The sequence below is a fragment of the Nycticebus coucang genome, chromosome 23, assembly GCF_027406575.1.
Source record: "Nycticebus coucang isolate mNycCou1 chromosome 23, mNycCou1.pri, whole genome shotgun sequence".
Classification (NCBI taxonomy): Eukaryota; Metazoa; Chordata; class Mammalia; order Primates; family Lorisidae; genus Nycticebus; species Nycticebus coucang.
The window spans coordinates 25,199,241-25,226,632 of NC_069802.1; the positions used below are offsets into that span (position 1 = coordinate 25,199,241).

General features: G+C 43.6%; 1 protein-coding gene and 1 non-coding gene across 3 annotated transcripts in view; both read left to right on the top strand.

The window, feature by feature from the left end:
• The window catches only part of SEL1L3 (SEL1L family member 3), a 103,512-nt gene extending 82,224 nt beyond the window's left edge, over positions 1-21,288 (top strand). For both annotated transcript variants that reach the window (XM_053577744.1, XM_053577745.1), the window contains 7 exons: positions 2,915-3,005; positions 3,136-3,220; positions 4,809-4,918; positions 9,323-9,450; positions 10,019-10,121; positions 10,204-10,276; positions 20,183-21,288. In XM_053577744.1, the coding sequence (XP_053433719.1) occupies positions 2,915-3,005; positions 3,136-3,220; positions 4,809-4,918; positions 9,323-9,450; positions 10,019-10,121; positions 10,204-10,276; positions 20,183-20,319 (727 nt within the window). In that variant the 3' untranslated portion in view covers positions 20,320-21,288. The remainder of the gene's footprint in view (positions 1-2,914; positions 3,006-3,135; positions 3,221-4,808; positions 4,919-9,322; positions 9,451-10,018; positions 10,122-10,203; positions 10,277-20,182) is intronic.
• On the top strand, positions 13,430-13,536 carry LOC128576184 (U6 spliceosomal RNA). The gene has a single exon (XR_008377288.1). It is a non-coding gene; the product is annotated as a U6 spliceosomal RNA (small nuclear RNA).
• Positions 21,289-27,392: the final 6,104 nt, after the last annotated feature.

Genomic DNA, 27,392 nt, shown 5'->3' on the forward strand with positions numbered 1-27,392 from the left:
AGCAAATGCTGAGTCAATGTTTGTGCTGTGAATATAAGTGTAGAAATATCTATAATTAATACTTTCAGATGTTTCTGTTGAAACATAGTTAAATAAAACCAAATGCTGAGAGGCTAAATGTGGGTAAGGTTTCTGCAGAGGCGTTGTGTCTCCTAAGTTTTAGGAAGCTGAGAAAGTCTGGTCTTGACTATTCAGCCCCTGCTACAAGTCACATTTTGATATATAAAAATAGATGATGGAGGTCTCAGGGCACACAGGCATCTGGTGATCGATTTTGCAAGATGGAAGGTGGAAGCGAATTTCTGATCAGGGCTTCTGGGGACATCAAGTACTATTTTAGACATTTCTTTTTGATGGACTTTTCAGTGCTTCCTCAATGGAAATGCTTAAGAATTCTATGGCGGGGCGGTGCCTGTGACTCAGTGAGTAGGGTACTGGCCTGATGAACCGAGGTGGCGGGTTCAAACCCAGCCCTGGCCAAACTGCAACAAAAAAATAGCCCGGTGTTGTGGCAGGCACCTGTGGTCCCAGTTGCTCAGGAGGCTGAGGCAAGAGAATCGCTTAAGCCCAAGAGCTGTAGGTTGCTGTTAGCTGTGATGCCATGGCACTCTACCAAAGGTGACAGAGTGAGACTCTGTCTCTAAAACAAAAAAAAAAAAAGAATGAATTCTATGGCATTTCCTTTTGATTTACACAATAATTAGACAGTAGAAGTCTTCCTATAAAACTTGTTTCTTTCTTCCCTCCACCACTAAGGTAACTTTAGAGACAGGATTTTTTAGGATATAAAGTTTATCGTAGGGAGTGTTCTTACAGTGAGTGTCACCCTCCATTCCCTCCACCCCCAATCCTAACAGCCAGCCTACTTGCTGGTTTTCTGCTATCCAAGAAAAAGGCATTTTGTTACATTTCAGTAATATGAGCCACGTGCCAGCCAGTAATGGCAGCAGAAGGTGCTGGCAAGATATCTGACCTTGGGTTTCAGATCTACCCCATCTCCCTCCCTTGCGGATCCCTGGTGGAAACTGAGGGACTGGCATAAGCCTGAGTGTCTCTGAAGAAACTTGAGATTAGAAGACCTTAGCAATAGGACCTTTTTGCAAAATATTGGGGTCTTTCCTCTGGGCCTCCCTTGTAGGGCCTCTGTCTGGGGTCTTGGGGCTTCTCTGAGAATTCTTGGAACTGAACTTGATGTTTGCAGGCTTCGTTAGAAAATACCTCAGTGTCTTTTGAGTTGTTGCAGCTGCACTTTGGGTTCATAATCTGTCTGGCCTCTGCAGGGGATACTGCTTAGCCGACCTGTCTTTTCACCATGAGTCATGGCTAATAGGCCAGCTGCCTTAGGTATTGCAGAAGCTAGGAACTGTCTCCCTCAGCAGTCATGTGGCCGGTGACCTGCCACAGTGTGCCTGACCGAAGGTCTGACTGTCCTAGTTTGATCCCCAGCACCTCTCTCGGTCTCAGTGGGATGATCTTCCAGAAGCTGCTTTTAGCAGTTTAGCAAAGACTATTTCAGAATCTTCTTTTCTTATTCACCCCCACCCACCTTTCTCCAACCCTTCCCTAAATCAGTTCCTAGGTGGAGCTAAAATTAAGAAAGAGTTATTAATACCAACTACTTAAAGTGGGAAAAAAAAATCCAAGTCTTAGGAACAAGTACTTACAGTTAAAATAGATTTTACTCTTAAATTGGGTAACATACAGAAAATTGAGGAAATCAGATAAGTAAAAAGGAGGAAATAAAAATGACTTGCGCCCTCACCACACAGAGATAAGTATTGTTAGCATTTCAGTAGATAATTTGTAAAGTTTTGTTTTTCTCAGCATACATGCATACGTGTATGTGTGTACATGAGTGTGTGTTCAGCTTTATTTTTGTTTTGCAAAATGGGATGCATTGTTTTATCCTCTGCTTTTTTTTTTCACTGCATGGAAAATTTTGCATACCAATTTTTCTGAGTCTTGGAATACTCTTCTTCACGCCATTTTTAACGGCTGCCTCTGAAAGTGGCTGTACCCTGGGTTAACTTAACTAGTCCCTGTTTTTCAGATATTTAAGTTATTCCTCGCTTTTTCTGTTCATGGAAACAGCTCTACCATGAACTTCATAGCAATGGAATTTTTGTGCATATCACTGAGTGTTTCTTTAGAATAAACACCACCAAGGGACACTTGCAGGGTAAATGGTGTATACATTTTGCAGACTTCCCCTTCCTGCCCTCTAGAACCATTGCATTAACCAGCCCTCCAAGTGGCAGTGGTTTTAAGAATACGTCCATTTCCCCAAGCCCTTGCGTTATTCCATATATGACTCTTGTGCCACTCTCCCAGGAGATCAAAAGTGGCCACTCCTTATTTTTCAATTATTTAATTATTAGCGGTGTCACATGTTTATTTTTTTTTTTCATTATGTGTTTTGGCCATTGGTTAAGCCCCTTATAGACTCCCTCTCTGTTGCCAAAGTACGGATGCATGATGAAAACTCAGGTTGAATTAAGCTTGTTCAGAATCCTAAGCCCTATAAAGCCCTTCACAAAACAGAGGACTCGAAGCACATGGGTTTTTCTTAATACCATTTGTCTCCCATAAGCCAGGATGCAAGAAGGGGTCAAGGACTTGGGACTAAAAGACAACTCCCCAGGCAGAAGCCAGCATGCGCCTCGGCCAGTAGAGGTAGCTGTTGCACCAACTAGCTACCCGGCCTTATCTGCAAGTTCAGCCTTTAAGATAGAAAATAAATCAGTACATGCAGTATTTTTAACAGTATTTATTAAAAAAAAAAAAAAAAAAAAACTCATGATTTTGTGTTTTTTTTAAATTGCTTATTTTGTGCCCTCTTACGTTTGAATATAAAGCTCTGTGAATATTAGTAAGAGCCACTATATGAAATTTATTATTAATCATCTATTTTTAGGCATGAAGCTTTGCTGTATTATGTTTTAGCAGCAGAAACTGGAATTGAAGTGTCACAGACAAATTTAGCACACATCTGTGAGGAGAGGCCAGTAAGTATATGTATTCTTCTCAGAATAGAAGCTCTGAGGTTAAGGATGATGGATTGGGTTTTATGGAGGTAAAAACTGGTCATCTGGCCGAAATATTAATGAATTAACTTTTTCTCCCTTTATCTCTTAGGACCTGGCCAGGAGATACTTGGGGGTTAATTGTGTTTGGAGATACTATAATTTCTCTGTTTTTCAAATCGATGCTCCTTCATTTGGTATGTATAGAAAAGCAGGTGCCAAATTGAAGCATTAGCAAGTTTTAGTCTCAAGTAACAGGGAATGTGTAACAGCTTCATGTGAAGCGTGATATTTCTAAACAATTAGGAAAGAAAGCAAAAAATCTCTGCTATTAAGATCATGGCTAGGCCGGGTGTGGGGGCTCATGCTTATAATCCTAGCCCTTTGGGAAGCCAAGGCAGGTGGATTACCTAAGGGCAGGAGTTCGAGACCAGCCTGAGCAAGAGTGAGACCCTCATCTCTGCTAAAATTAGAAAAAAATTAGCTAGCCGTTGTGATGAGCACCTGTAATCCCAGCTACTCAGGAGGCTGAGGCAAGAGGTGAGCCCCAGAGTTGAGAATGCTGTGAGCTATGATGCCATGGCACTCTAGCCTGGGCAACAGAGTGAGACTCTCTTTCAAAAAATACTACTAACAGACAGGTCATAGCTGAACTCTGCCCTCAGCCTCCTCCTACCCACTGCCCTGTTGTATGCTTGGACCCATCATTTCTTCTGAGTTGATGATAATTCAAAAAGGAAGGCTTTGATGGAGCGATTCCAGGGGCTAGTCATTCGCCTTTTTGCTCTCGGATATATTCTGGGGTTCCTCTGCTCTACATGGTAGGGGATTACCTTCATGAACGATGGTTCCTCCACCCCCCTGTCCACCAGCTTCTGATTAGTTTCAGCCAACAGGAGCCACTGGCAGAAGATTGAGGGTCGGGAAGGGAAGCCCAGGCATGCCCTTGTCTCTGCTTTGAGCTGGGTCTGTGGTAGTGGCTGCATTTCATTTCCACAGTTCTAGCCCCTGCCCAGCAACTCCACCTGCTTTGGCCTCAGCTCCCTCCGGGCTCTGAAATCTGGTAACAGCACAGCTGCCCTCTGGTCCCCCAGCTCTCAGGGCAATAGTGGCTTCTCCTTGCGGCTCTCTGTCTTGCTTGTTTTCCATCTGCCTTTTTAGCTCTTCTAGCACCCTAATCACCACTTCCCGTGGTAAAATCCTTTTCTTGAATTACCTGAAGTCCATTCTTCTTTTTCTGATTGGACATCGAGTCATATGTGCACTCTTAAGCCCAGGTTCTTTTCCTCAGAGGAAAAATAAAGTACATGGCTCTAACGAAGTAAAAAGATGCCTGTCAGAGACATGGAACAGGGTGGCAAGATTTCAGATGTGAAATACAGTGCCCACGACACCCGTGGCTGGTTGGGCCAGGAGGCTGCAGACTGGGTCTCACAGCTGTTGAGGAGAATAACATGACAGGACGAGAAAGTGTGTCTCCAAATAGGGGTGCTCGGGGGTCTTTTTATCCCCTCTTCTGTTCCCCCCTCTCCCCTCACCTGGTGAGTTAGTCTGATAGAATGTGGTAGACACATTCTTAGGTTAGGAGCCAAAGACCTAGATTTAGGCCTTTGACATGCCAAGGAAATAAAGATGTTCTGTTTTCAGATTCTAAGAGGAAAAACTCTCAGTCACGTGAGTGGGCCAAGAATTATGGTCACTCTCAGTGGCCACTCTCAGTCACGTGAGTGGGTCAGTCTTAAATAAAACCACTTGACAAATGGCTCTGTGCTCTGTATCCGGCAGCGTATTTGAAAATGGGAGACCTTTACTACTACGGCCATCAAAACCGGTCTCAGGACCTGGAGTTGTCCATGCAGATGTACGCCCAAGCAGCCCTGGATGGAGACTCCCAGGTAAACTTCAGCAAGCCTGCCCTTGGGGATACCATTGGTGAGCTTGCAAGGCCTGGGGTCCTACTGATTGTTTTCATCTACACACACCACCGTCTACAAAGCATTGTTCATCCCTTCCGCACACTCTACACAACAGGTCTGTGAGTTCACCAGCCGTAATGTGAGTGTTGGAAAACCCACTGTGTCCTCATACCATTCCCATGCAATCCCTTCACGGGGGTGGAGACTATTCTGAGTCAAAGATACCACAAGGTAATAAATTATTCAAGGCCAAATAATCAAACAGTAAGCAAAGCCATCAGAGCCTAAATCTAGGTCTTTGGCTCCCAACCTAAGGGAGTGTCTACCAGATTCTATCAGACTAACCCACCAGGTAGAAACTTTAGCAATTCGAACGATGTCCGCAGCAGGAAGTGGTTTGTTTATACCACTGGGCCAATGTTTTTCAACCATTTTTATCTCACTGGAACCTATAGTTAAACTTTCGTGGCACACTTAAATTATGTTGATCAAAAATAACAGTGGGAAAAAAATACTTAGTGCTTTGAACTTCCTTCAAAAATCATTTAATTAATGATCTTTAAAAATGTTCACAGCACACCAGTGTGCCATGGCACATCGGTTGAAAATCACTGGAGACTAACACGTAGGTCAGTGACAATTTTTCTCTCAATGAATTTTCTTTGAAGCTTATTTTGAAATAATTTTAGATTTACAGGAAAGTTGCAAAAAGAGTTAAGAGAGTTCGTATAAACCCTTCACTTAGCTTTCCCTAACTTTAACATCTTTTATAACCACAACAACATTTGTCAAACTAAGAAATTAATGTTGGGACAGTATTATTAACTACACTTCAGACGTTATGTGGGTTTCCTCAGTTTTTTCCGCTAATGTCCTTTTTCTGTTCCAGGATCCACATCAGGATTGATGTGGATTATATTGAGTTGCTGTATTTCTTTCCGGTCTTCTCCAGTCTATGACAGTTTCTTGGTCTTGCCTTGTCTTTATGACCCTCGGTACTTTCGAGTATCTGTTGGGTAGTTTGTAGACCGTCCCTTGATTGGAGTCTATCTTCTGTTTTCTCATGAATATATTGAAGTTACACATTTTGGGCAAGAATGCTACAGAAATCCTACCAAGTACACCAAAAAAACGAAACAAAAGAAAACAAAACAGAATGCTCCAGAAGTGATGTCTTCGGGATATTGCATCAGGCAGGGGTGTCTGATGCCAATGTGTCTTATTACTGGTGAGGCCAACCTGAATCACTGGATTAGGGTGGTTTCTCCACCGTAAAGTCTGTAGTTTTCCCTTTCTGATTCATAAATACTTTAGGGAGATAGTTTGAGACTATGAAAATATCTTGTTTCTCAAACTCGTGCCCATGAATTTTGATAGTTCTTATCTGCAACAGTTATTACCGTGATGTTCTAATGATGATTCCCTATTTCTTAAACTCTTTCTACATTTGATAACTGAAGTTCTACTGTAAGGCTATCAGGGACATTTTCATGGTAGAAGTCAGAATAATTATTACAACCTTATACAACAGGCTGCTGGTGCCGTGCTTGAGAATCTGAACACTGAGCAAAAGCTGAAAACGCATCATCTCCACCTGAGTGTGGGAAGGTCCTGGTCAGAGTGTTCACATACCTGGTTCATTGCATGCTGCTCACTTCATACTTCGTGCATGGTGAAAGCTGAATGTCTGCGTACTCATCTCTTAACAGGGGTGATAATGGCATCTCCCTTCTAGGTTGTGAGAATCAAATGAGACGTTCAATGTGAAGGTCCGAGCCCAGTGCCAAGCGCACTCCATGAACATGATCTATTCTATTATTATATCTTCTGGAATGAAGTAGGAGTTGCTCCTCAAAAGGATTTTCTGTAGAAACAAACTCCCTTAAATGGTATCTCCTGTCATGTAAAATCAGGCTTGGATAATCTTGTTTTCCATGTCGATTTTTATATTTCAGGAAGACAATGTTACAAAAACAATAAGAAATGATTTGTTTTTCTTTTTGTGTAGATATGAGGGTCTCTTTATGTTGCCCAGGCGAGTAAATAAAGGATAATTTAAAAAAAAATCAAAGAATGCACCCTCAATTCCATGCTGGGGGCTTTTTCTCTGCTTTGTTCTTGTGTTTTCTTGTAGTCTCTACCTACAGACAAATGTATTAATACAATCTATATTGCACCTGCCACTTTTAACATCTGTCTTACCATTCATTGTAAGACTGCATGCATTTTATTACATAATCTCTTTAATTATTATCCCAATAGCTGCTCCATAGTTTGTTGAGCAATGGACTGTAATATCTTACATTTTACCTTATGAGTGGATACTTACTCTTTTGTTTGTTAACTCATTCATTGATTCGACACTTATTTATCTCAGCCTACCATGTCTTGGTGCTTTCGTGGTGGGAACACCAGATAAGAAGGACAGATAAGACTCTTGCCTTCATGGGGCTATGGTCTACTAAGGAAGACTTAGAGGTTGTCCATTTGGGGGTTGTGGTTATAGCTAGTGCTACAACGAATTTTTCCTACTTCCTTTTTTTCTCCTCATTTGAATACTTAGAATCTGAGCAATGGTGTTACTGAATCAAATGGTCTGCTAAATGGTTTTATGACTATAAGATAACATATTGTGATTCGCTTGCTGAAAGGGTTTTCCAATTAATACCTCGTAAGCCGTGGTTAAGTAGAGGAAGATGATTGAAATCTTGTCAGCGCGGCATGTTTGTACAATTTAACTTTGCTAATTGAATAATGAGAAATCCGTACTTCCTTTTTGTTTTCACTTCTGTTTCTTTAATTGCTAGCGAGGATGAACACTTACATATACTTGCTTGTGATAAGTGACTTTTGATATTTCTCAAGTGAATGCTCTATTTTTATTCTTTGCCTGTTATCAAAACTGGCGTTTTGATACTTTTAAAAATTCAAATGATAATTAGTTCTTTATATATTTGCCTAATGAACCTTAAGCTAGTACATGGCATACACAAGGCCCCCTAGTCTGTTTTCCCACTTATTTCAATCTTGTTATTCTATTGATCAGAGGCTTTAAAGTCATTTTTTTCTTTTCTTCTTCAGAGTGTCTTCCTTTCAAAGAGTGAAGAAGTATCCCATTTCTACTGTTGTGTGTGTGCACATCTTAAAGGGACTTACACTTTTATCTGTTTAGAGGTTATTTGGCACCCTGATAGAGGAGGATAAGATCTGAGACTTCGGACCCTGTCTGTTTCAGCTCTGCCGGCTGTGTGACCTTGAGCAAGTTCCTTAACTTCTCTGTGCCTCCGTTTCCTTAGCTATAAAATAGGGAGGATAATAGTACCTATGTCAATTTATAGTAATGAGGAAGGAGTAAGCGAATATACATAAAAACGGAACAACGCTTTGCATACAGCAAGCACTCAGAATTGCAGCTGCTAGTATTTTTAGCACAATCACTACATAGAACAGCTGTGAGAATCCTGCAGTATATAACCTGGTGGGATGGTGATTTCCACTTAGATCGTTGACAGTGGCAACTGAAGGGCAAGGTCAGAAGGAGTAGGATATAAGCCATTGACCCATGATCACGAATTCTTTGAAGGGCAGCAGTTCAGTTTAGTTTGTCAAGCCCTGATGGTAAGTACCCCATTGGTCTTGTCTGTTTCTCAGTCTGGTCACTTGTTTAGCTCCATGGAGACTGTTTCCTCCAGGTGGTGTAATACTATCCACCCTGTAGTAACAATCGGATCCTTTAACCGTATTATATTATGGGATCCATTTAGTCCAGTGCCACGTCTGAGGGTCAAGGACAAGATGCAGGTGGAAGAGGTGGGAAAATATATCATAGTGGAGGTCTGTGTCAAGAGGAATTGTGAGGATGGGTTTCTCACCTAAGAGAGCTGAAACAAATGCCCGTACCGTACATTATTCTGTGTATGAAGGAGAGACACGCTACCTTTTGATGACAATCATGGACCACACCCACAGCCACAAGAACATTTTGTCAGATTTCTAACTGTGTGATGGCAACCCAGGGCATAGTCTGTGAGTGATGGACATGGCTTTCGAGTTGGTATTCTGGTTTTGTTGATGATACAAGGGCACATTTTCTAGCAAGTTCTGTTTTGAGAGAGTGAGCAAGAAAGGACAGATCTCCCGGTTGACTGACTTCTGAGCAGATGGGACACAGCATCCTCTGAAAGCCTCCTGGTTCTCCTGCAAATAAATTTCTCAGATGCATATATTTAGAGAAACAATTCATCAATGAAGATGACAAAACCATCTGGCTCTCGAGATTGGAAAAAAAATTTAGAGGTTGTAAAAGTTCACATTCTGATGAAGGGTGTGTGTCTGGGTTTTATTACAAGGAGTTGATGAGTTTGTTTTGTGGCTTGTTTTTAGGGATTTTTTAACCTGGCCCTGCTAATTGAAGAAGGTGCTATCGTCCCACACCATATTTTGGATTTCTTGGAAATTGATTCAACTATCCATTCTAATAATATCTCCATTCTCCAGGAACTCTATGAAAGGTGAGTTCAGTCTCTCCTTTCTATAGATGGAATCTGGAGGAACCTGAGCGGGTGGGGTTTACTGTTTGTTAGAGTGAACTTTCCTCTTTTTTTGTAATGCAGTCGTTATAAAAAAGACCCAGAATTTGCTTGTATTCCATAGTACTCAGCCGTTTCCCCTCTTTTAGTATCTAAGGTTTAAAATATAGAAGGTACTTGACCTAAAGTTTAAGAGCTGACCAAAGATTTCCATGAGAGTGGAAAAAATAAAATGCAGGCTTTTCTGAAAGATGGAGAGATACTGCACGCATGAATATATTGTTCTGTCAGGCCCTTTGCCTTGCGTTTCTTGACTTTTCATTAAGGATAGATAGGACAGACCTTTTTTTCTGAGATTTCTGCAAAGCTCCTAGAATGTCAGGTCAGACCAAACCATGTAGAGCTGACTTTATTTCTTTGTCTCTCCTCTTGAGCGTGCTGGTCTGTCCAAGAGCAGAAGAAGGTAGATTTGAGGATCTGAAAATGCCAGTCTCAGGTGGTGCTGCCAAACCTGGCCGACACCTCAGGATGCCCTGGGCTTTCTCCGCAGGTGCTGGAGCCACAGCAATGAGGAGTCGTTCAGCCCCTGCTCCCTGGCCTGGCTCTACCTTCACTTGCGGCTCGTCTGGGGCGCAGTCCTGCACTCAGCCCTGGTGGGTGTCCGGTCCCCCCAGCCCTGCCCCTGTGGTCCCTGCCCCTTGTCAGTCATCTGATGCGTGTTTGGGATGTTTGCAGATCTACTTTCTGGGAACCTTTCTGCTGTCTGTACTGATCGCCTGGACTGTGCAGTATTTCCAGTCTGTCTCAGGTAAAGAGGCCAAGGCCATATGAATAAACGGGTTCTTTATCAGAAAAATTTCACTCTCCCTCTTCATGCCCTTGATCCTATTACTTCCTGTCTTTAGGTTGGCGGATCACTGGGTGGAGGTTCCCCTGGAGGGTCTGTCTTAATCCCTGTCTGGTAGGAGGGCACAAAATTATAATATTTTTCAAAATAAGGATTTTTTTTGGCCGGGCATGGTGGCTAATGCCTGTAATTCTAGCACTCTGGGAGGACAATCAGGTGAATTGCTTGAGCTCAGGACAATCAGATGAATTGCTTTAGGAGTTCGAGACCAGCCTGAGCAAAAGCAAGACTCTTACCTCTACTAAAAATCGAAAAAAACCCACCTGGGTGTTGTGGCAGGTACCTGTAGTCTCAGCTACTTGAGTGGCTGAGGCAAGAGAATTGTTTGAGTTTGAGGTTGCTGTGAGCTATGACACCAAGCCACTCTACCCAGGATGACAGAGTGAGACTGTCTCAAATAAATAAATTAAATAAATTAAATAAGGATTTTCCTAAAAGAGGTTAAGCAACTGAACTCCCATTGAAAATCCATCTTCTATCAAAAGTCTACTTCTGAAGTACTTCTATTTCTGAACACCCACCCCCAGAGCCCCTTGAGCGTGACGTCCTCACATTCATTCCACTCACACACTCACAATGGATACACATGCCCAGCCACATGCACTTAGAGGCAGGGACCGAGCAGGAAGGCAAGTGGGCCTGTAGTCGAGGGTGGTTTCACTGATCGCTGTTACTTTTCTGAGTTAGCATAGCAGAGGACCTCAGGGCGTGGGAGCCCCAGTGGCTTCTAACTGGGCTCAGCGTCCAGGCTTGGCTACTCATCAGCTGTGCGAGGTAGGGTGAGTGATTCGACCTTCCTGAACAAAATCAGGTTATAACCGTAGCGACTTTCCAAGATTGGAAAAAAATGTTAACTGAAAAAAAAAATGCACGTAAGACACTTACCAAATGACAACGATCGTTAACTATTAGCTATTAGATTTATCTGGCATATTAACCCCCTGTAAATGTGAGCCATTACCTTGATCTCTCTTATTGGACCATATGTTGGGTAAGAGGTCGCCATAGTCCTGTCACACTTAGCTCATGCCCACAAACATCTCTTGGTGGAAAATTACTCTTCCACCATCTTGGACAGCTACAAAAGGGTGGAATAACTCACACAGGCAAACAGAGACGTTTACAGATGTGTAAGTTAGGACTGAACATGGTATTTAAGCTGTGTCACAGATAATGAAAAACAAGAGTCGTGCGCGTCGCCTTCTCTTCCATGGCAAGAAGGAAGTTACTGTTTCAAGAGGCTAATACGGAATCATTTCTCTCTGATTTACCTGAGAAAGTTAACCAGGAAGCATGGAAACCTTCCAGGCTCGATAGCCTGTAGTCTGCGGATTAATAAATTTCCCCTCATGCAAATTCTGCCCTGTACCTCAATTTGTTACCAGGTAGAGATGTTTATTTTGCATCTTGCCGGTGTTTTCCATTTCAAATGATCTTTGTCATTTTAACTCTGTGCAAATATTGTTATGATTATTACAAATGCAATTCCGTTAGAGGAGCTGAAGTTTGTCTTTATGATTTTATGCCAGCTGGTAGCCATGAAAATTCATGGGCGGGTGGAATTGCTTGGATCAGAAGTCAGCTCTTCCCTGCCTCCAGGACTGCGTTACCAGCCCCTCCAGCTTCGTGCCTCTGTGTCCCTCCGGTCCTGTGACACACCCTACCCCTCCAGCATCCTGTGGCTCTTTCACATGTTTTCCGTGTCTTCTCAAACTTTTTATTTGCTTCTTCCAGCACACACTTCCTTCCCCTTCCACCAGCCTGGAGACGGCCATGTCCAGACAGGATCCTAAAATTCCTTTCATTCTGTAGCTCTTCATTTTACAAATGAGGAAATGGAGGCCAGAGAGATGAAGTCGCCTGCCCAAATAAAGGATGTAGGAGGCCGAGCGAGGTGGCTCACACCTGTAACCCTACCGTCTGGGAGGCTGAAGCAGGTGGATTGCTTGAGCTCAAGAGTTCAAGACCAGCCTGAGCAAAAGCAAAACCCCATCTCTACGAAAAATAGAAAAACTAGCTGAGTGTTGTGGCGGGCACCTGTAGTCCCAGCTACTTGGAAGCCTGAGGCAGGAGGATTGCTCAAGCCCAAGAATATGAGGTTGCTGTGAGCTGTGACACCACAGCACTCTACCTAGGGTGACAGAGTGAGACCATGTCTCAAAAAAAAAAAAAGATATAGGGTAGAAGAATAGCAGAATTTCAAACTTTGTTTTTCAGAATCAAAATACTTAAAAACAATGGTTGTCATTTGTCTGAAACTCATTGCCCCTCACCTAAGAAATATTTTATAACATACTTTTAGTACCGTGAAATGAGATTTGTGATAATTAGCCTACCTGCACACATTAAAAAAAAAAAAAATCAATGTAGAACCTTGCAGCAATATAAAGGAGAAATAAAAAGAAACTAATTATAGTAAAATAATGTGGATTTCAATATGTAAATTCTAACCTGGTACATCTTAATTCTAATGTGCACATGAATCACTCCAGGATCTTATTAAATGCAGACTCCAGCTCAGGGGCAGGGGCTGAGATTCGATATTTCTATCAAGGTGAAGCCCATGCTGCTGTTAAAAAGGCTGTACTTTGAATAGTGAGGGCCCCGAAGTAAAAAGAAAGAAAGAAAAGTCTCCACACATTTTTAAAGCATGTCCTCATGGTGGTACCCACCGCCCCTGTTAGGCCAAGCATGGTGGCTCACGTCTAAGCTGAGGAGTTCAAGACCAGCCCTGTTAGTTCATCCACCCACCCCACCCCCACTTTACCCCCGTTAGGCCAAGCATAAGCTCACGCCCTTATCTTAGCACACTGGGAGGCCAAGGCTGCAAGACCAACTGGGCCACATAGTGAGACCCTGTCTCTACAAAAAATAAAAAAATTAGCTGGGTGTGATGGCACATGCCTACCTATACTCTCAGCTGCTTGAGAGGCTGAGACAGGAGGATGGCTTGAGCCCAGGAGTTAGAGGTTGCAGTGAGCTATGATCACCCCACTACATGCACTACAGCCTGGGCGACAAACTGAGACTTTGTCTTTAAAAAAAAGAAAAAGAGTGCTCGCTTCGGCAGCACATATACTAAAATTGGAACAATACAGAGAAGATTAGCATGGCCCCTGCAGAAGGATGACATGCAAATTCGTGAAGCATTCCATATTTAAAAAAAAAAAAGAAAAGACAAAGAGGCCAAGTGTGGTGGCTCACGCCTGTAATTCTAGCACTCTAGGAGGCCAAGGCCAGTGGATCACCTGAGCCTGGAAAAGAGGCCAAGTGTGGTGGCTCATGCCTGTAATTCTAGCACTCTGGGAGGCCAAGGCCAATGGATTGCCTGAGCTGAGGAGTTCAAGACCAGCCTGAGGAAGAGGGAGACCTCCATCTCTAAGAATAGCCAGGCATTGTGAGGAAGGGAAGGCTGAGGTATGAGGATTATTTGAGCCCAAGAGTTTGAGGTTGCTGTGAGCTGTGACACCACAGCACTCTATCCAGGGCAGCAAAGTAAAACTCTGTCTCAAAAATTAATAAATGAATATTTAAAAAAGAAATAGAAAAAAAGAACTAATGTTAAGAGTTGCAACATATAGTAAACTATTTTTATGTGTTTTTAAAATCTTGTAAATGCAGATTTGTCTGTCTTCCTGGAGTAAGAGGGTAACTGTCAGCACAGTGGAACAGGTGGCTGATGGGAGGACAGGACAGACACTCCAGGCCCAGCAGGGATGCGGAGGGGCAGCTGCAAGGGGTGCTCAGAGGCCGAAGTCTCCCCATGAGCTGGAGCGCAGGGTCCTTCACCCTGTCCTGCAGGCACAGGGAGGACAGTGGCAGCTGCTCGTGTTGTGAAGCTAGCGCAGTGTTGTGAAGCTAGCGCAGTAAGGAACTCCAGGTGCCAAGTGACAGTGGAAGGAGAGGAAGTGGATTTAAGAGTTAGGAGTTTCCCATCAGACGGGTCAGGATTGTTGCTATGAGTTACAGAGCTTTGTCATTCTGTGATTTGCACTTTTTTCAGTCTGTTGTTTTTTAAAATGAATGATTTATAGTCCACCCTAGCGACTGAACTGTCTGTCCACTTTGCATTCAGCTCCAGCCACCTCCGCATTCCTCCCGAGTTGATGAGCTCAGGGATGAACAGCCGACACGTCACGGCATTTGCCACCTTAACTGTCTTGCATTCCGAAGGCTGGCAATGCTGGATGGTAGCTAACAGGCTGCTAAGAATTCTGGCCCTGCCACTGGCTGTGTGACCTGGGGCGAGGGAGGGATCTTGTCTGTGCCTCCGTTTCCTCTTCTGTAAAATAATAAAAACAACAGTACACCCAGGGCCTGTTGGAGTTGAGAGAGCCGAACAAGACAGCACAATTTAAAGCTTTTAGAACGGCACAGGTGTTAGCTGGCAGCTCCCCCATCCGGGTCATTTTACCTGCAATTAATGCTGACATCAGGTAGTGCCTGCACTTAAATAGCTTAATTTTTACTTTAGTAGGCAACAGACTTACTGACCAGAGCTTCACATGCTTTTCTATGCTGTTAGACTCTCTCTAAAACACAAAACTAGTTTTTAAAGCATCTAAACAAAGGCATTGGCAAATCTATCGAAAGCACCGAGATAGTGCGCAAAACAAATATTGTATGGTACTTGTGTTTCCTTCGGTGGAACTTGACTCCGGCTGTCTTCCATCAGGCAGCTCAGTCATGCTGGAGGCTAATGAGGCGTGCAAAGGTCTTAGGTAGCCCTAGGGTTCATGCCGTCATCACCTGTCTGATAGCAGGACACACATCCTCTGGGTCTACGCTGTCCCTCCACGTTATTGGCTTTGCAGCTTCCAGGTCACCCGGAGCTCCGGAATCTTCGCCCTTGCTGGGCACCATTAGCCTGTCTTCTCCCAAATGTTCTTTCCTCATATGGCTAAAGAGCAAGGTAAGGGGCCTGCTACGGGTACAACACAACCCACAGACAGGCTCAGCCACTTTTCCAGACTCCAAAAAGCTCCTTTCTTGCCTGGGCATCTCAAAAGCACTCTGGCTCTCGTATCTCGGTCAAGGACACCAAAGGTAATTGCTTTAATGGGTCAGACTTTTGAGAAACAAAAGAATCCCAAAGTAAAGTATGGAGCCATCTCCACTTCTGCCTGCCCACAAATCTCCCCTGAGACCGGAAAAAAAAAAAAAAGGCATGCATCTGGAAAAACAGGAGAAAAAGCAAATCACCATTTCAAAGGGAGAGTGGGCCTTAACCAGGATTAGTGCGGACTTTAGGTCTAAATAGAACAGTTGCTACAAAGATCTGCAAAACTCCCAGCTTCAAGGTACAGCTAAGTAACCTTTTAAACTAATGCGAGCCTTGTCAATAGGGTCAGTAACTTAAGCCAACTCATCCCTTCCGGCTAAGTGGTTAGCTTAGTGGGTTTTTGAAAAGCGAGCAAGATAGCAAGATTAATGAATCCATCTTCTAATCTTTTCGTGGCTTTTGCGTTTCTAGTTAATGAAGTTTCTACTAAAATTACAGTAAAATGTCACAAAATGGTGCTTATGAAAAAAGAAGTAACCTCATTATCAGAGAGAGGGAATGCTGAGGTTGTCCTGTGGTCCTGTCTCATTACCCTTGACACCTTACTAGTATGTCCACTTAAAAGAAATGTTTCAGCCAGATATGGTAGCTTGTTCCTATAATCCTAGCACTCTGGGAGGCTAAAGTAGGAGGTTCACTTTAGGCCAGGAAGTGAGACCAGCCTGGGCAACATAGCAAGATCCCATCTCTACCAGACAAAAAAGAGAAAGAAAGAAAAAGAAGGAAAAATAAATGTTTCAATGATTGAAGCATCAGGCTCCTGCTAGGCCCAGAGGTCAGATGAAGTAGGCTGGATCTTATTCACTGTACTCTATTCTAGGGATTGTCTGTTGCGCCACATCTTTGCAAACATTCTGTCATGCCAGGATTAACCCAACATTTTCTGGCACATTCTTCTTTCTTTTATGCTCCCATCTGGTCAGTTGCAAGCAGATGTTTTTCCTACAATGGTCCACTGCAAGGGCTAGCAAACTTTTTCTGTAAAGGGCCAGATAATAAACATCTCGGGCTATGGGGGCCACATTTGTCACAACTGTTCAACTCTGCCATCCTAGAAGCCATCATGGTTGGGTTTCTAGTAAAATGCTACTACGGACAGACAATTGGAATTTCATATCTATGTGTGTGTGTGTTTGTGTATATATACATATATTTGTGTGTATGTGTGCGCTATGCTCTAGAAGGACAACTTAAGAATTTCATCTATTTTTCACATCATGAAATAAATCTTACTTTTCCTTTGATTTTTGTTCAGCCACGTTAAAACGTGAAACCCATTCTTAGATCGTGAGCCTCGCAACGGCAGGCAGTGGCTGCTTTTGGCCCATGGGCTACAGTTTGGCCCAGCTCTCACTTATTCTTACTAATGTACAGAAAATGATCCCCCAGGCAGCAAGTCATCCACAAATCCCTTCTATCTGGCTCTGGAACGTACTGTGTAATTTTTTAAACAGCATGCTTATTTTCCTGGCTACCTTGATTCTAGTCTAGTAAGAAAATTAGCTTGTATTCCAGGTGAGCAGAGACAAAGAGGCCACTTGAAAATTAGGGTGGGCCGTAGGGGGCTTTTGCAGTGATTGCAAACCCCTGATGGAAGGGGAGCGTTCTCACATGGATAATGATGAATTTACTGTGGAAACATCAAGCATTTTTATTAGGCTCCTACTGGAAGATTTAAATGGTAGCAACACTAATTATGCGTTCCTTCTGCATTTACACATTGGCATTTTTCTTTAATCAGAAAACTGATTACTGATTTATCTTGTTACCATGGTAATTTAAACATTCCCTGAGCTTGAAAATACATGCCTTAGTAGTTTATTAACTTCCTCAGAGATTGTTGCAAAGATAAACCTCAGGATGGGGGTGGTGGTGTACAGCTTCTAGTCAAAGACTCTAAATTCACAGATGAGAAAACCAAGGCCAGTGAGATTCCAGCATTTTAGAACTGCCGTGTCTACCATCTAGTGTCTATCCCCAGGCCACCTGTTAATGGCAGATGAGATTTGCCTAGACCAAATCTCCTGACTGCAGTGAAATGGTTTTTGTGCCTCATCACTGGCCCCTAGTCACAAGATCACCTGCAAGAGTGATGGCTTTAATGACGCATCATTCTACAGTATCCTCCCTCCCTCCACAGCCCTATTCTTTAAGAATAGTCTCTGGGGGCAGCGCCTGTGGCTCAGTCGGTAAGGCCCCGGCCCCATATACCGAGGGTGGCGGGTTCAAACCCGGCCCCGGCCAAACTGCAACCAAAAAATACGGGCATTGTGGCGGGCGCCTGTAGTCCCAGCTACTTGGGAGGCTGAGACAAGAGAATCGCTTAAGCCCAGGAGTTGGAGGTTGCTGTGAGCTGTGTGAGGCCACGGCACTCTACCGAGGGCCATAAAGTGAGACTCTGTCTCTACAAAAAAAAGAATAGTCTCTGAATCTACAACATCTTCTGTAGATATTGAAAGGGGGCCCTAAGGAGAACCCTTGGACATAAGCAGAAAAGCCAACTATGGGGGCCCATTCCTAAACTTCCTAGAACGGCCTCTTGGGGCTAACTGTAGATACTTGGAAGTGAAACTCTTGGAAGTTTTTATCCAAAAGTTGGATTGTCGGGGCAGCACCTGTGGCTCAAGGAGTAGGGCGCTGGCCCCATATACCAGAGGTGGTGGGTTCAAATCCAGCCCTGGCCAAAAAAAAAGTTGGATTGTCAGCAGGTGGTGGCATCTTCTTAAAGCCTGTTGGGAACCTTTAAAAATGGCCCCACCTCATGAAAACTGGGTCAGACTAAAATGCTGCTGAGGTTAAGATTGCTGTGTAAAGGCAATCAATTATTTGCACAATATGCCCCCCGGGCTAACCATACCTCATACAGTGCTGCAAATTGTTATCCCCGTTTTACAGATGAAGAAACTATAGCTCGCAGAAGTTAAGGAACATGCCCAAGATCGCCCAGCTGGTAAACATCAGAGCTGCCTTACTCCTGGTCTTCTTGGCTTCAAAGCTTGTGCAATTTTCACAAGCTTCTAGGGCCTCAAAGAGAACATTAGGCATCCCAGAAACAAATGCACCAACTCTCAGTCCTGTAACTCATGCACCTGATATTAATAAATCTTAACACATTTTCATGGTAAGCCGGGTCCCTGATAGTAAGAGCTAACATCTGTGCCAGACACTGTTCTAAGTACTTTTGGGGGGTGGGGGCAGAGTCTCACTCTTGTCCCAGGCTAGAGTACCATGGCAGCGTAGCTCACCGCAACCTTAACTCTTGTGTTCCAGTGATCCTCCTGCCTCAGCCCCCTGAGTATCTGGGACTATGGGTAGCTGTCATAGTGCCTGGCTAATTTTTCTATTTTTAGTAGAGATGGGGTTTTGCTCCTGCTCAATGTGGTCTCAACCACCTGGCCTCAACGGATCCTCCCACCTTCGCCTCCTAGAGGGCTAAGATTACAGATGTGAGCCACCAAGCCACCTACCCCTAAACACTTTATATTCATTAACGCATTTAACTTTTTTTATTTTTTTGAGACAGAGTCTCACTTTGTCACCCTTGGTAGAGTACTGTATGTGATAGCTCATGTCAACCTCAAACGCTTGGGCTCAAGTGATTCTCTCGTCTCAGCCTCTCGAGTAGCTGGGACAATAGGCACCCATCACAACGCCCAGCTACTTTTTAGAGACAGGGTCTCACTCTTGCTCAGGTTGGTCTCGAACTTGTGAGCTCAGGCAGTCCGTCCGCCTTGGCCTCCCAGAGTGCTGGGATTACAGGCATGAGCCACTGTGCCTGGCCTATAACTCATTTAACTCTTATAACAACTCAAGGAAGTCTAGACATTTTCATTTTCTCCACTTTTGGAGGCAGTGGGAAGACAGGTGACTTGTCCAAGGCCACACAGCAGTTAAAAGGCAGAGCCTGCGTCTTAACGAGATGGTCTCAGTATGTAAAGCTGGGCTTATCGGTATCAGCGCTGATGACAGTGAGAACTGGATTGTTCTTAGTTCCAGGGACTGTACTGTCCTGTCCCGGGCAGGATGCTTAGCAGCTCCCCTGGCCTCTACCCACTACATGCCTTATCACCCTGTCCCCTAGGATGGTGACAACCAAAAAAAGTCCGCCAACACTGCCAACTATCCCCTAGGGGGCAAAATCACCCCCAGTTGAAAACTACATAAAATATAAAGCTATAAGCTTCCCTAAAGTTGGTGGTCCAACTTTCTTACTAATGGTAGACTGACACATCATTAAACCTGGTAATTATGTTTTTCAAAACTTGTACACACGTATTTAAATAAAATAATTTAAACCAAATTTGGCACATCAGCCAAATGGAATGAGAATATGAAAAAAAACAGTGCTCCTGTTAGATGGGTATAATTTAAAGCCTGTATAGTAGGAATTCCATTGAGACTTTGGGAAGAAAATACATAACCACAGCCCATGAATCATAAATCAAAGGGATTTTTTTTTCGTTTGTTTAAATTAATATACTTCTCTGGAAGTTATGTTGTAAGTATAATCTCAGGATATCAGAAGGGTCAGAAATCTTTGCATGTCTATTCCAACCTTTCATTTTAGGAAAAGTTACACCAAAGTCTGGGAAACCTAGATAATGGGTTCAAAGTTGCTTGTCCAGTTGGCGGCAGGGTCACCAGACTGGAAGCTTCTTGGCCCAGCTAGTTAGGATCTAGGAGTAGTTTTGTGCCCTGCACACACTGTTGCGGATCCTCAGCACCTGTTGTAAATGTCTCTGCAGCCGGCGGTTCTTCAATACCAGCCCACGCCTCCACAGACCACACCGCTTCCACTGCAAGCCCAGCTGTGACTCCAGCTGCAGACACCTCTGCCCGGGACCCACCCACAATCACTAATAACCCAGAGCCACGTGGGTGAACTACGCACTCCAGGTCTCTCCAGATGAGAGAGAAGCCTTTAAACTGCTGGTATGGGAAAGCCGGGGTCAGGGCATCATCCTGATAAACACCTTAAATGTCTTGTCAACTGGATGCAAATTTTGCACTTGGTGTCATTTCTTTTTAAAATCTAATTATAAAGAAGTACCCAGAGCAGGCAGTGGTTATACCAAAGGCTACCAAACACAGGCAAGGAACGTCTTGATCATGGGGTGCGTGGGGAGGTCTCCTGGGTCGTCACAGACGTCTGTTGCTAGTGATTGTGGGTATTAGGATTCTCAGTTGGTCCTGTGGCGTATCTGGATTCTTATACACCAAGATAAGAATCATTTATTGAAAATAAGAACAGAAAACTGAGACTTCTCTACAAAGTAAATACTATTTTGGTACCTATGTTTGCCTCAGCCCTGTTGCTCAAAGCTGAACTGACAGATTTCTCTTGGATTTCCAAGACGCAGCAGTCAGAAGGCACCTTGTAATAAATAATTTATGGCTGGAAAGGCAGGGAAGGTGATGGCTTTGTAAATTGGTTTACATTTTTCTCCTTGAATTTTTCTAGGGTCCTAGTGCTTCCAAATCATTTGATGATGTTGGGTGTCTTTTACATTTCAATTGCAATCCATGAAATAACATAGAAGATTCTTAGTATTTAAGTGTAGTGTCTCCATGAATTCCACATTAGAATAGTCTGACAGCAGTGGGATACGCAGAGAGCAAGCCTTTTAGCTCGTAGTCTTCCCCCAGCCCTTGTGCCTGCCTGCTTGAGTGTGTGTGTGTGTGTGTGTGTGTGTGTGTGTGTGTGTGTGTAGAGAGAGAGGAAGAGCAGAATGTCTGTGTACTATATGCTGCTAAGGTAGTAAATGAATCAGTAATGCAATATTGTGGGTCCAAACTGCTCTTTGCACTACTTTATTTACAGTAGTAAATAAAATTATTTTTATACTGTTGACTACTGAGAAGTGGCTTTTTGTTCTTTTCTGGAGTTTTTATTGTCATCCTACAAAGTCCTAAGGTCCCTGTTTTCTCTTCGGGGATGCAAAAACACAAGTCCCCTTTCCGGGGGGATTATCTCTGGTGATCCATTGATGTTGTGGACATAAGGGTGGCAGGGGCTCTTCTCCAGATCTTCTGAGCTCGGGGTCGGTCCCTGTGATGTTTGCACAGTGTCACCCATTGTTTCAGGGCTCTGGGCTGCTCAGAGGCCAGACTTTGTATTAATTCCGGGTTAAACCTGTGGTTCACCCCCTTTCTCCTTCCGACACGTGCCGCTCTCGTGCTAGCAAAGGTTGTCTTTCCTGTTTGTGAAAGAGCCTGACCTTGGAGGCTCACAGTCTTGGATTTGGATTCTGGTTCTGTAACTCACTTGTTCAGTAACCCTTGGGTAAGTTAGAAACCCTGTGTGAGTCTCAGATTCCTGTGCTAGAAAATAAGCTGATAAAACCCCACCTCCTGGGCTTCTCGGAAGACCTAAGTGCGATAAGGTACATAAAGCCCGCAGGACAGTGCCTTGAGTAGGCTTGGTTATTTTTATTAGATAGAAAAGTCCGAGGAGCCGGAGAGTGGACTGTGCTCTGCCTAGACTCTCCCTTCATGGCAAACATGCCCATTTCCCAGCTGCTGGGGACATAGGCTGCTGAGAGCTCACAGCTGCGCCCCTCCCTGGGAATGGCCCTAAGCTGCAGAGGTCTGCCCAAGGTCATGCCCTTGCAAGAGAAATCGTGGCCTATGGCTTGTTGACATAGGCGGGTTTCTTGATCTCAGCACTACTGACATTGGGCTGGATGGTTCTTTGTTGAAGGGGAGGAGTGTCCTGTGTGTTGTAGACGTTAAGCGCCATCCCTAACCTCTACCTACTGGATGTCAGTAGTGAGCACTGCCCCCACTCCCAGTATGACAGCCCAAAATGTCTCCAGACAGTGCCAAATAGTCCCTTGGGAACAGAATCACACCCCTTCACCTTGAGAGTGATTGACGTAAAAAAAATAAAATCCCTTTCCTCAATTCGGAACAGCCCTGCAGGGCATCTCAGCTCCAAAACTCCACCTTGGTTACAACCTGATTGCAATCCAACTTCCACTCTGCCCAGTTCTGCCTGTGTTCTTACAGAATTTCCTAACATTGATCCCAATAAACCTTCACACCCAACTCTGTACCTCAATTTCCCAAATGTCCTATAAGTTTGCTAGGGCTGCATAACAAAGTACCATGTACCGGCTGGTTTAAACAACAAATGCTTTCGTAACTGTGAAGTCTGCACATCCAAGATCAAACCATCATATGGTGGTTGCTTCTAAATCTCTCCTCGGCCTTCTATCAAACGGCCAGCCTCTGTCATTGTCTTCACGTGCTTTTCCCTCAGTATCTGTGTCCTCATCTCTTCTTTTGAAGAAGTCATCCTGGATTAAAGCCCACACATGTGACCTCATCTGCCTTAATTATCTCCTTGAAGGCCCTATCCCCAGAGTTACCTACAGAGGCACTCAAGGTTAGGACTTTAACATATGAATTTGGCAGGGTGGGTATAGGGAGCGCAGTTCAGCCCTTTCCAACAACTGAAGACACGGTAGAAGGCTGGCTCAGATCCAGAGTATGGGCTCAGGAGTGGAAGCCATGCCACGGAGCAGCTACCAGGCAGCCCACCTAGTGTGGGAAGGCCCAGCGCCTGGAATAGCATTCCCACCTGCCGTGTGTTTGCCACTGATGGACGGATAGAGCTCCGTAGCCACCCTGGGCAGCCCCTCCAGGACAAAGAGGGAGGTCAGCCCATGACCCTCCCACTCCTCATGAAACTCTTAAGACACTATGTGTACTTAAAAACACTCATAGGGGCGGCGCCTGTGGCTCAGTGAGTAGGGCACCGGTCCCATATGCCGGAGGTGGCGGGTTCAAACCCAGCCCCGGCCAAAAACCACAAAAAAAAAAAAAAAAAACACTCATAAAGGGCTGGCACAGTGGCTCATGCCTCTAACCCCAGCACTCTGGGAAACCGAGGTAGGGTGGATTGCCTGAGCTCAGGAGTTCAAGACCAGCCTAAGCAAGAGTGACACCCTATCTCTAAAAAGTAGCAGGGTGTTATGTCAGGTGCCTGTGGTCCCAGCTACTTGGGAGGCTGAAACAAGAGGATCCCTAGAGCCCAAGAATTGGAGGTTGCTGTGACCTATGACACCACAGCACTCTACCCAGGGCAACAAAGTGAAACTCTGTCTCAAAAATAAATAAATAAAAACATTTAGAAAGATGAGGCACTTTCTTTTTTATTTTTAGACAGAGCCTCAAGCTGTCGCCCTGGGTACAGTACCGTGGCATCACAGCTCACAGCAACCTTCAACTCCTGGGCTCAAGCGATTCTCCTGCCTCTGCCTTCCAAGTAGCTGGGACCACAGGCGCCCGCCACAAAGCCTGGCTATTTTTTGGTTGCAGTGGTCATTGTTGTTTGGTGGGCCCAGGCTGGATTTGAACCCGCCAGCTCAGGTGTATGTAGCTGGCACCCCAGCCGCTTGAGCCACAGGTGCCGAGTCAGAGGCACTTTCTTTTTATGATCACCTGTATTCATACTTGGCATTGGAGACCTAGCATTGGTTTGAGGTTACTAGGACTGCCGCTCCTGAAACCTCGTGGAGGAGAGAGACTCTCTTGCAGATGAAAATAGGCATCCCTGCTATTGGGAGGGGGCGGGTGCAGGTGCCTCTCATGCTCACATCAGCCTGCCAGAGCTCTCAGGGCAGTTACTCATCTCTCTGAGCCTCAGTTTCTGCCTTACAAACAGGAATGAGAGTCCTCCCTGCACAGGGTTGCTGTGAGCCTTAAGGGAGATTTGAGAATACGTGGCTCCAACAGGGTCACGAAGTATATGTTTCTCTCTCTTAGGCTCCCTGGTAAATGGGTGTGTGGTACTCCAGCATCTATGGAGAAACCTCAAAGCACTCAAGCTAGACCTCCCATTTGATCCTGCAATCCCATTACTGGGCATCTACCCAGAAGGAAAAAAATCCTTTTATCATAAGGACACTTGTACTAGACTGTTTATTGCAGCTCAATTTACAATCGCCAAAATGTGGAAACAGCCTAAATGCCCACCAACCCAGGAATGGATTAACAAGCTGTGGTATATGTATACCATGGAATACTATTCAGCCATTAAAAAAAATGGAGACTTTACATCCTTTGTATTAACCTGGATGGACGTGGAAGACATTATTCTTAGTAAAGCATCACAAGAATGGAGAAGCATGAATCCTATGTACTCAATTTTGATATGAGGACAATTAATGACAATTATGGTTATGGGGGGGGAACAGAAAGAGGGACGGAGGGAGGGGGTGGGGCCTTGGTGTGTGTCACACTTTATGGGGGCAAGACACGATTGCAAGAGGGACTTTACCTAACAATTGCAATCAGTGTAACCTGGCTTATTGTACCCTCAATGAATCCCCAACAATAAAAAAAAAAAAAAAAGTATTCTCCAGGGGCCAGGCACAGAGGCTCACGCCTGTAATCCTAGCACTCTGGGAGACCAAGGTGGGTGGATTGCCTGAGCTCACACAGGTTTGAGACCAGCCTGAGCAAGAGCGAGACCCCATCTCTAAAAATAGCCGGGCATTTTGGTGAGTGCCTGTAGTCCCAGCTACTTGGAAGGCTGAGGCAAGAGAATCGCTTGAGCCCAAGAGTTTGAGCCCATAGAGGTGAGTTATGACTCCATGGCACTCTACCAAGGATAGAGTCTGTCTCAAAAAAATCATTCTCCAAAACCAGACTGGTGGGACTTCAATCCCAACTCTTCTCTCCACCAACTGGGTGACCCTGGACAAAGGAATTAACTTCTTAGTACCTCAGATTCTCCATGTATAAAACGGGAATAATGCTAGAAATACTTAGCACGGTTTTTCTGGAGATTACATGGTGCTGGCTGTATAAGTGGTGGCTATTTAACATTGTCACTGGCACCAGAATGTTCTTCTCATTCTCTAAGCAAAAGGAAAAACACACTGTAGGGTCTCCACAAGACAGTAATACATCAAAGAATAGATGTAGAAATAGATTTGTTAATCTTTTAGGATAAAAATGATAACACTTCATCAAAGCCTTAAAGGAAGATGGCGAAATATAAATGATTTTTCTGATAAGACAAGTCATTACTTTTTGTCTTTCTCCAAAGTTTTCTTAACTATTCTTTGTGCTTTTGCTCTTCCAAAAGAATTCTAAAATCAGATGAATTTACAGATGGATTTGTGAGGATTGAAATGTTTATGGGGTTGAGTCCATGTTCATGGACTGGAGTAACTGAGGCCCCAAGGCACCATTAGCCTCTCCCATTACCCCAAGGGCCTTGCAAAGATGAGCATTGCTTCAGGAATAGACCAGAGGACCAGAACAGAGAGCTCAGGGGTATCTTCATACATTTGGAAATTTTATTGTCTCCAAAAGTACTGTGACCAGCCTGTTGAGACAAAAGGGATTATTTAGTAAATGGAAGAGCTAGCTCTATATATACACAAAACAAAATTGCTTTTGCACTTCACATCATAACAACAATCAATTTCAAAGAGTTAAAGACCTAAATGTAAAAATGCAAAATATTATAACTTGTTTTAATATAAGAGAAGATTTTGATGACATCAGATCGGGGAATAACCTAACAAAAGCAGAGAAAGCTCAAACCACAACACTAAATACAAACGCGTTGGACCATATGCATGAGAAAAATCACTATGAGTATGTATAATGAACCATGTGGAAAAAATATCTACAACTTACATCACAGAGAGCGAATCACAATAATGAAGAACTTATGCAAATCCATAATCTCAACAATGAAGAACTTTTACGAGTACCATTAATTTCATATGAGCAGAGAAATCACAGAAAAGTATACGTAAGCAGTGAAAAAAATCTGAAAAGATAAAATATCTATGCAACTTCACTAAGAACAAAAGAAATGTAAATTAATACTACCCCGAGATCTCATTTCTCACCAGTCAAGTTTGTAAAAGTCCAAGAGTACAACTTATGGTATTCTCTACTGAGTGTGAAATGGACTTTCTGACAATGGCGTGGAAACAAATTTTTACAAACTTGATGGAGGGAATGGGCAATATCTGTCAATATTACAGTTGCACACACCTGTTGGTGATGCATTTCTATATCTAGGAATGTGCCCCCTAGACAAATACGTGCAGGTGCCATGATAAAGGACCAAGGTGACTCAATGCAACATTGTTTCTAAAAGCAAAAGATGGGAAGGAAACCATTAAATACTAATCAGCAAGGAATGGGTTAAATACAAATTCTGGTACCCTTATACTATGGGATATTATAGAGTATGAAAAAAATGAGGAAATTCTTTTAAGTATGGTACTGATGTGGAATACATATATAAAGAAGGAAAAAAACAAGATGCATAACAGTGCGTGTAGTATGTTAATATTTGGATTAAAAATGTGAAAATATTTATTTATATTTTGCTTTTATGTGTATAACATAATTCTGTTCTGGAAGAGTACCAAGAGGATTTCTCCATTGAAAAGTATGAAGAGAGACTTTTCACTTTACCTGTTGAATTTTGATCTATATGTGGGTATTATCTTTCAAAAGAAAGACTTACCATATTAAAATTTGGTTATTCAACTGCATTGAAATTTAAATTTGTGATACAATAAAAGGCATCCTAAAAGGGTTAAAAAAATAAGTAACATACCATGAGAATATATTCCGAACGTGTGCAACTGAGAAAATATTAGTATCCAGAGTTCCAAATCAGTAAGAAAAAAAAATGTAGTGTAAAAATGGACAGGAAAAACATTCTCAGAAGAAATATGAATGGCCATCTAACATAACAGACAGCTAATTCTAACAATCAGGGAACTATACATCAAAATAGGCTGCCATGTACTGCCAACAGATTGGAAAATCCAGTGGAAACTCCATAGTTGGCCCCCTCGCTACATTAACCACCTCCTCAAGTTGACCTAATTTTCATAGACCAAGCATGCACCACGCACACATATCAGCACCAGAGGCCAAACTCCTTATGTTGGTCACCTCCCTATGTTCACA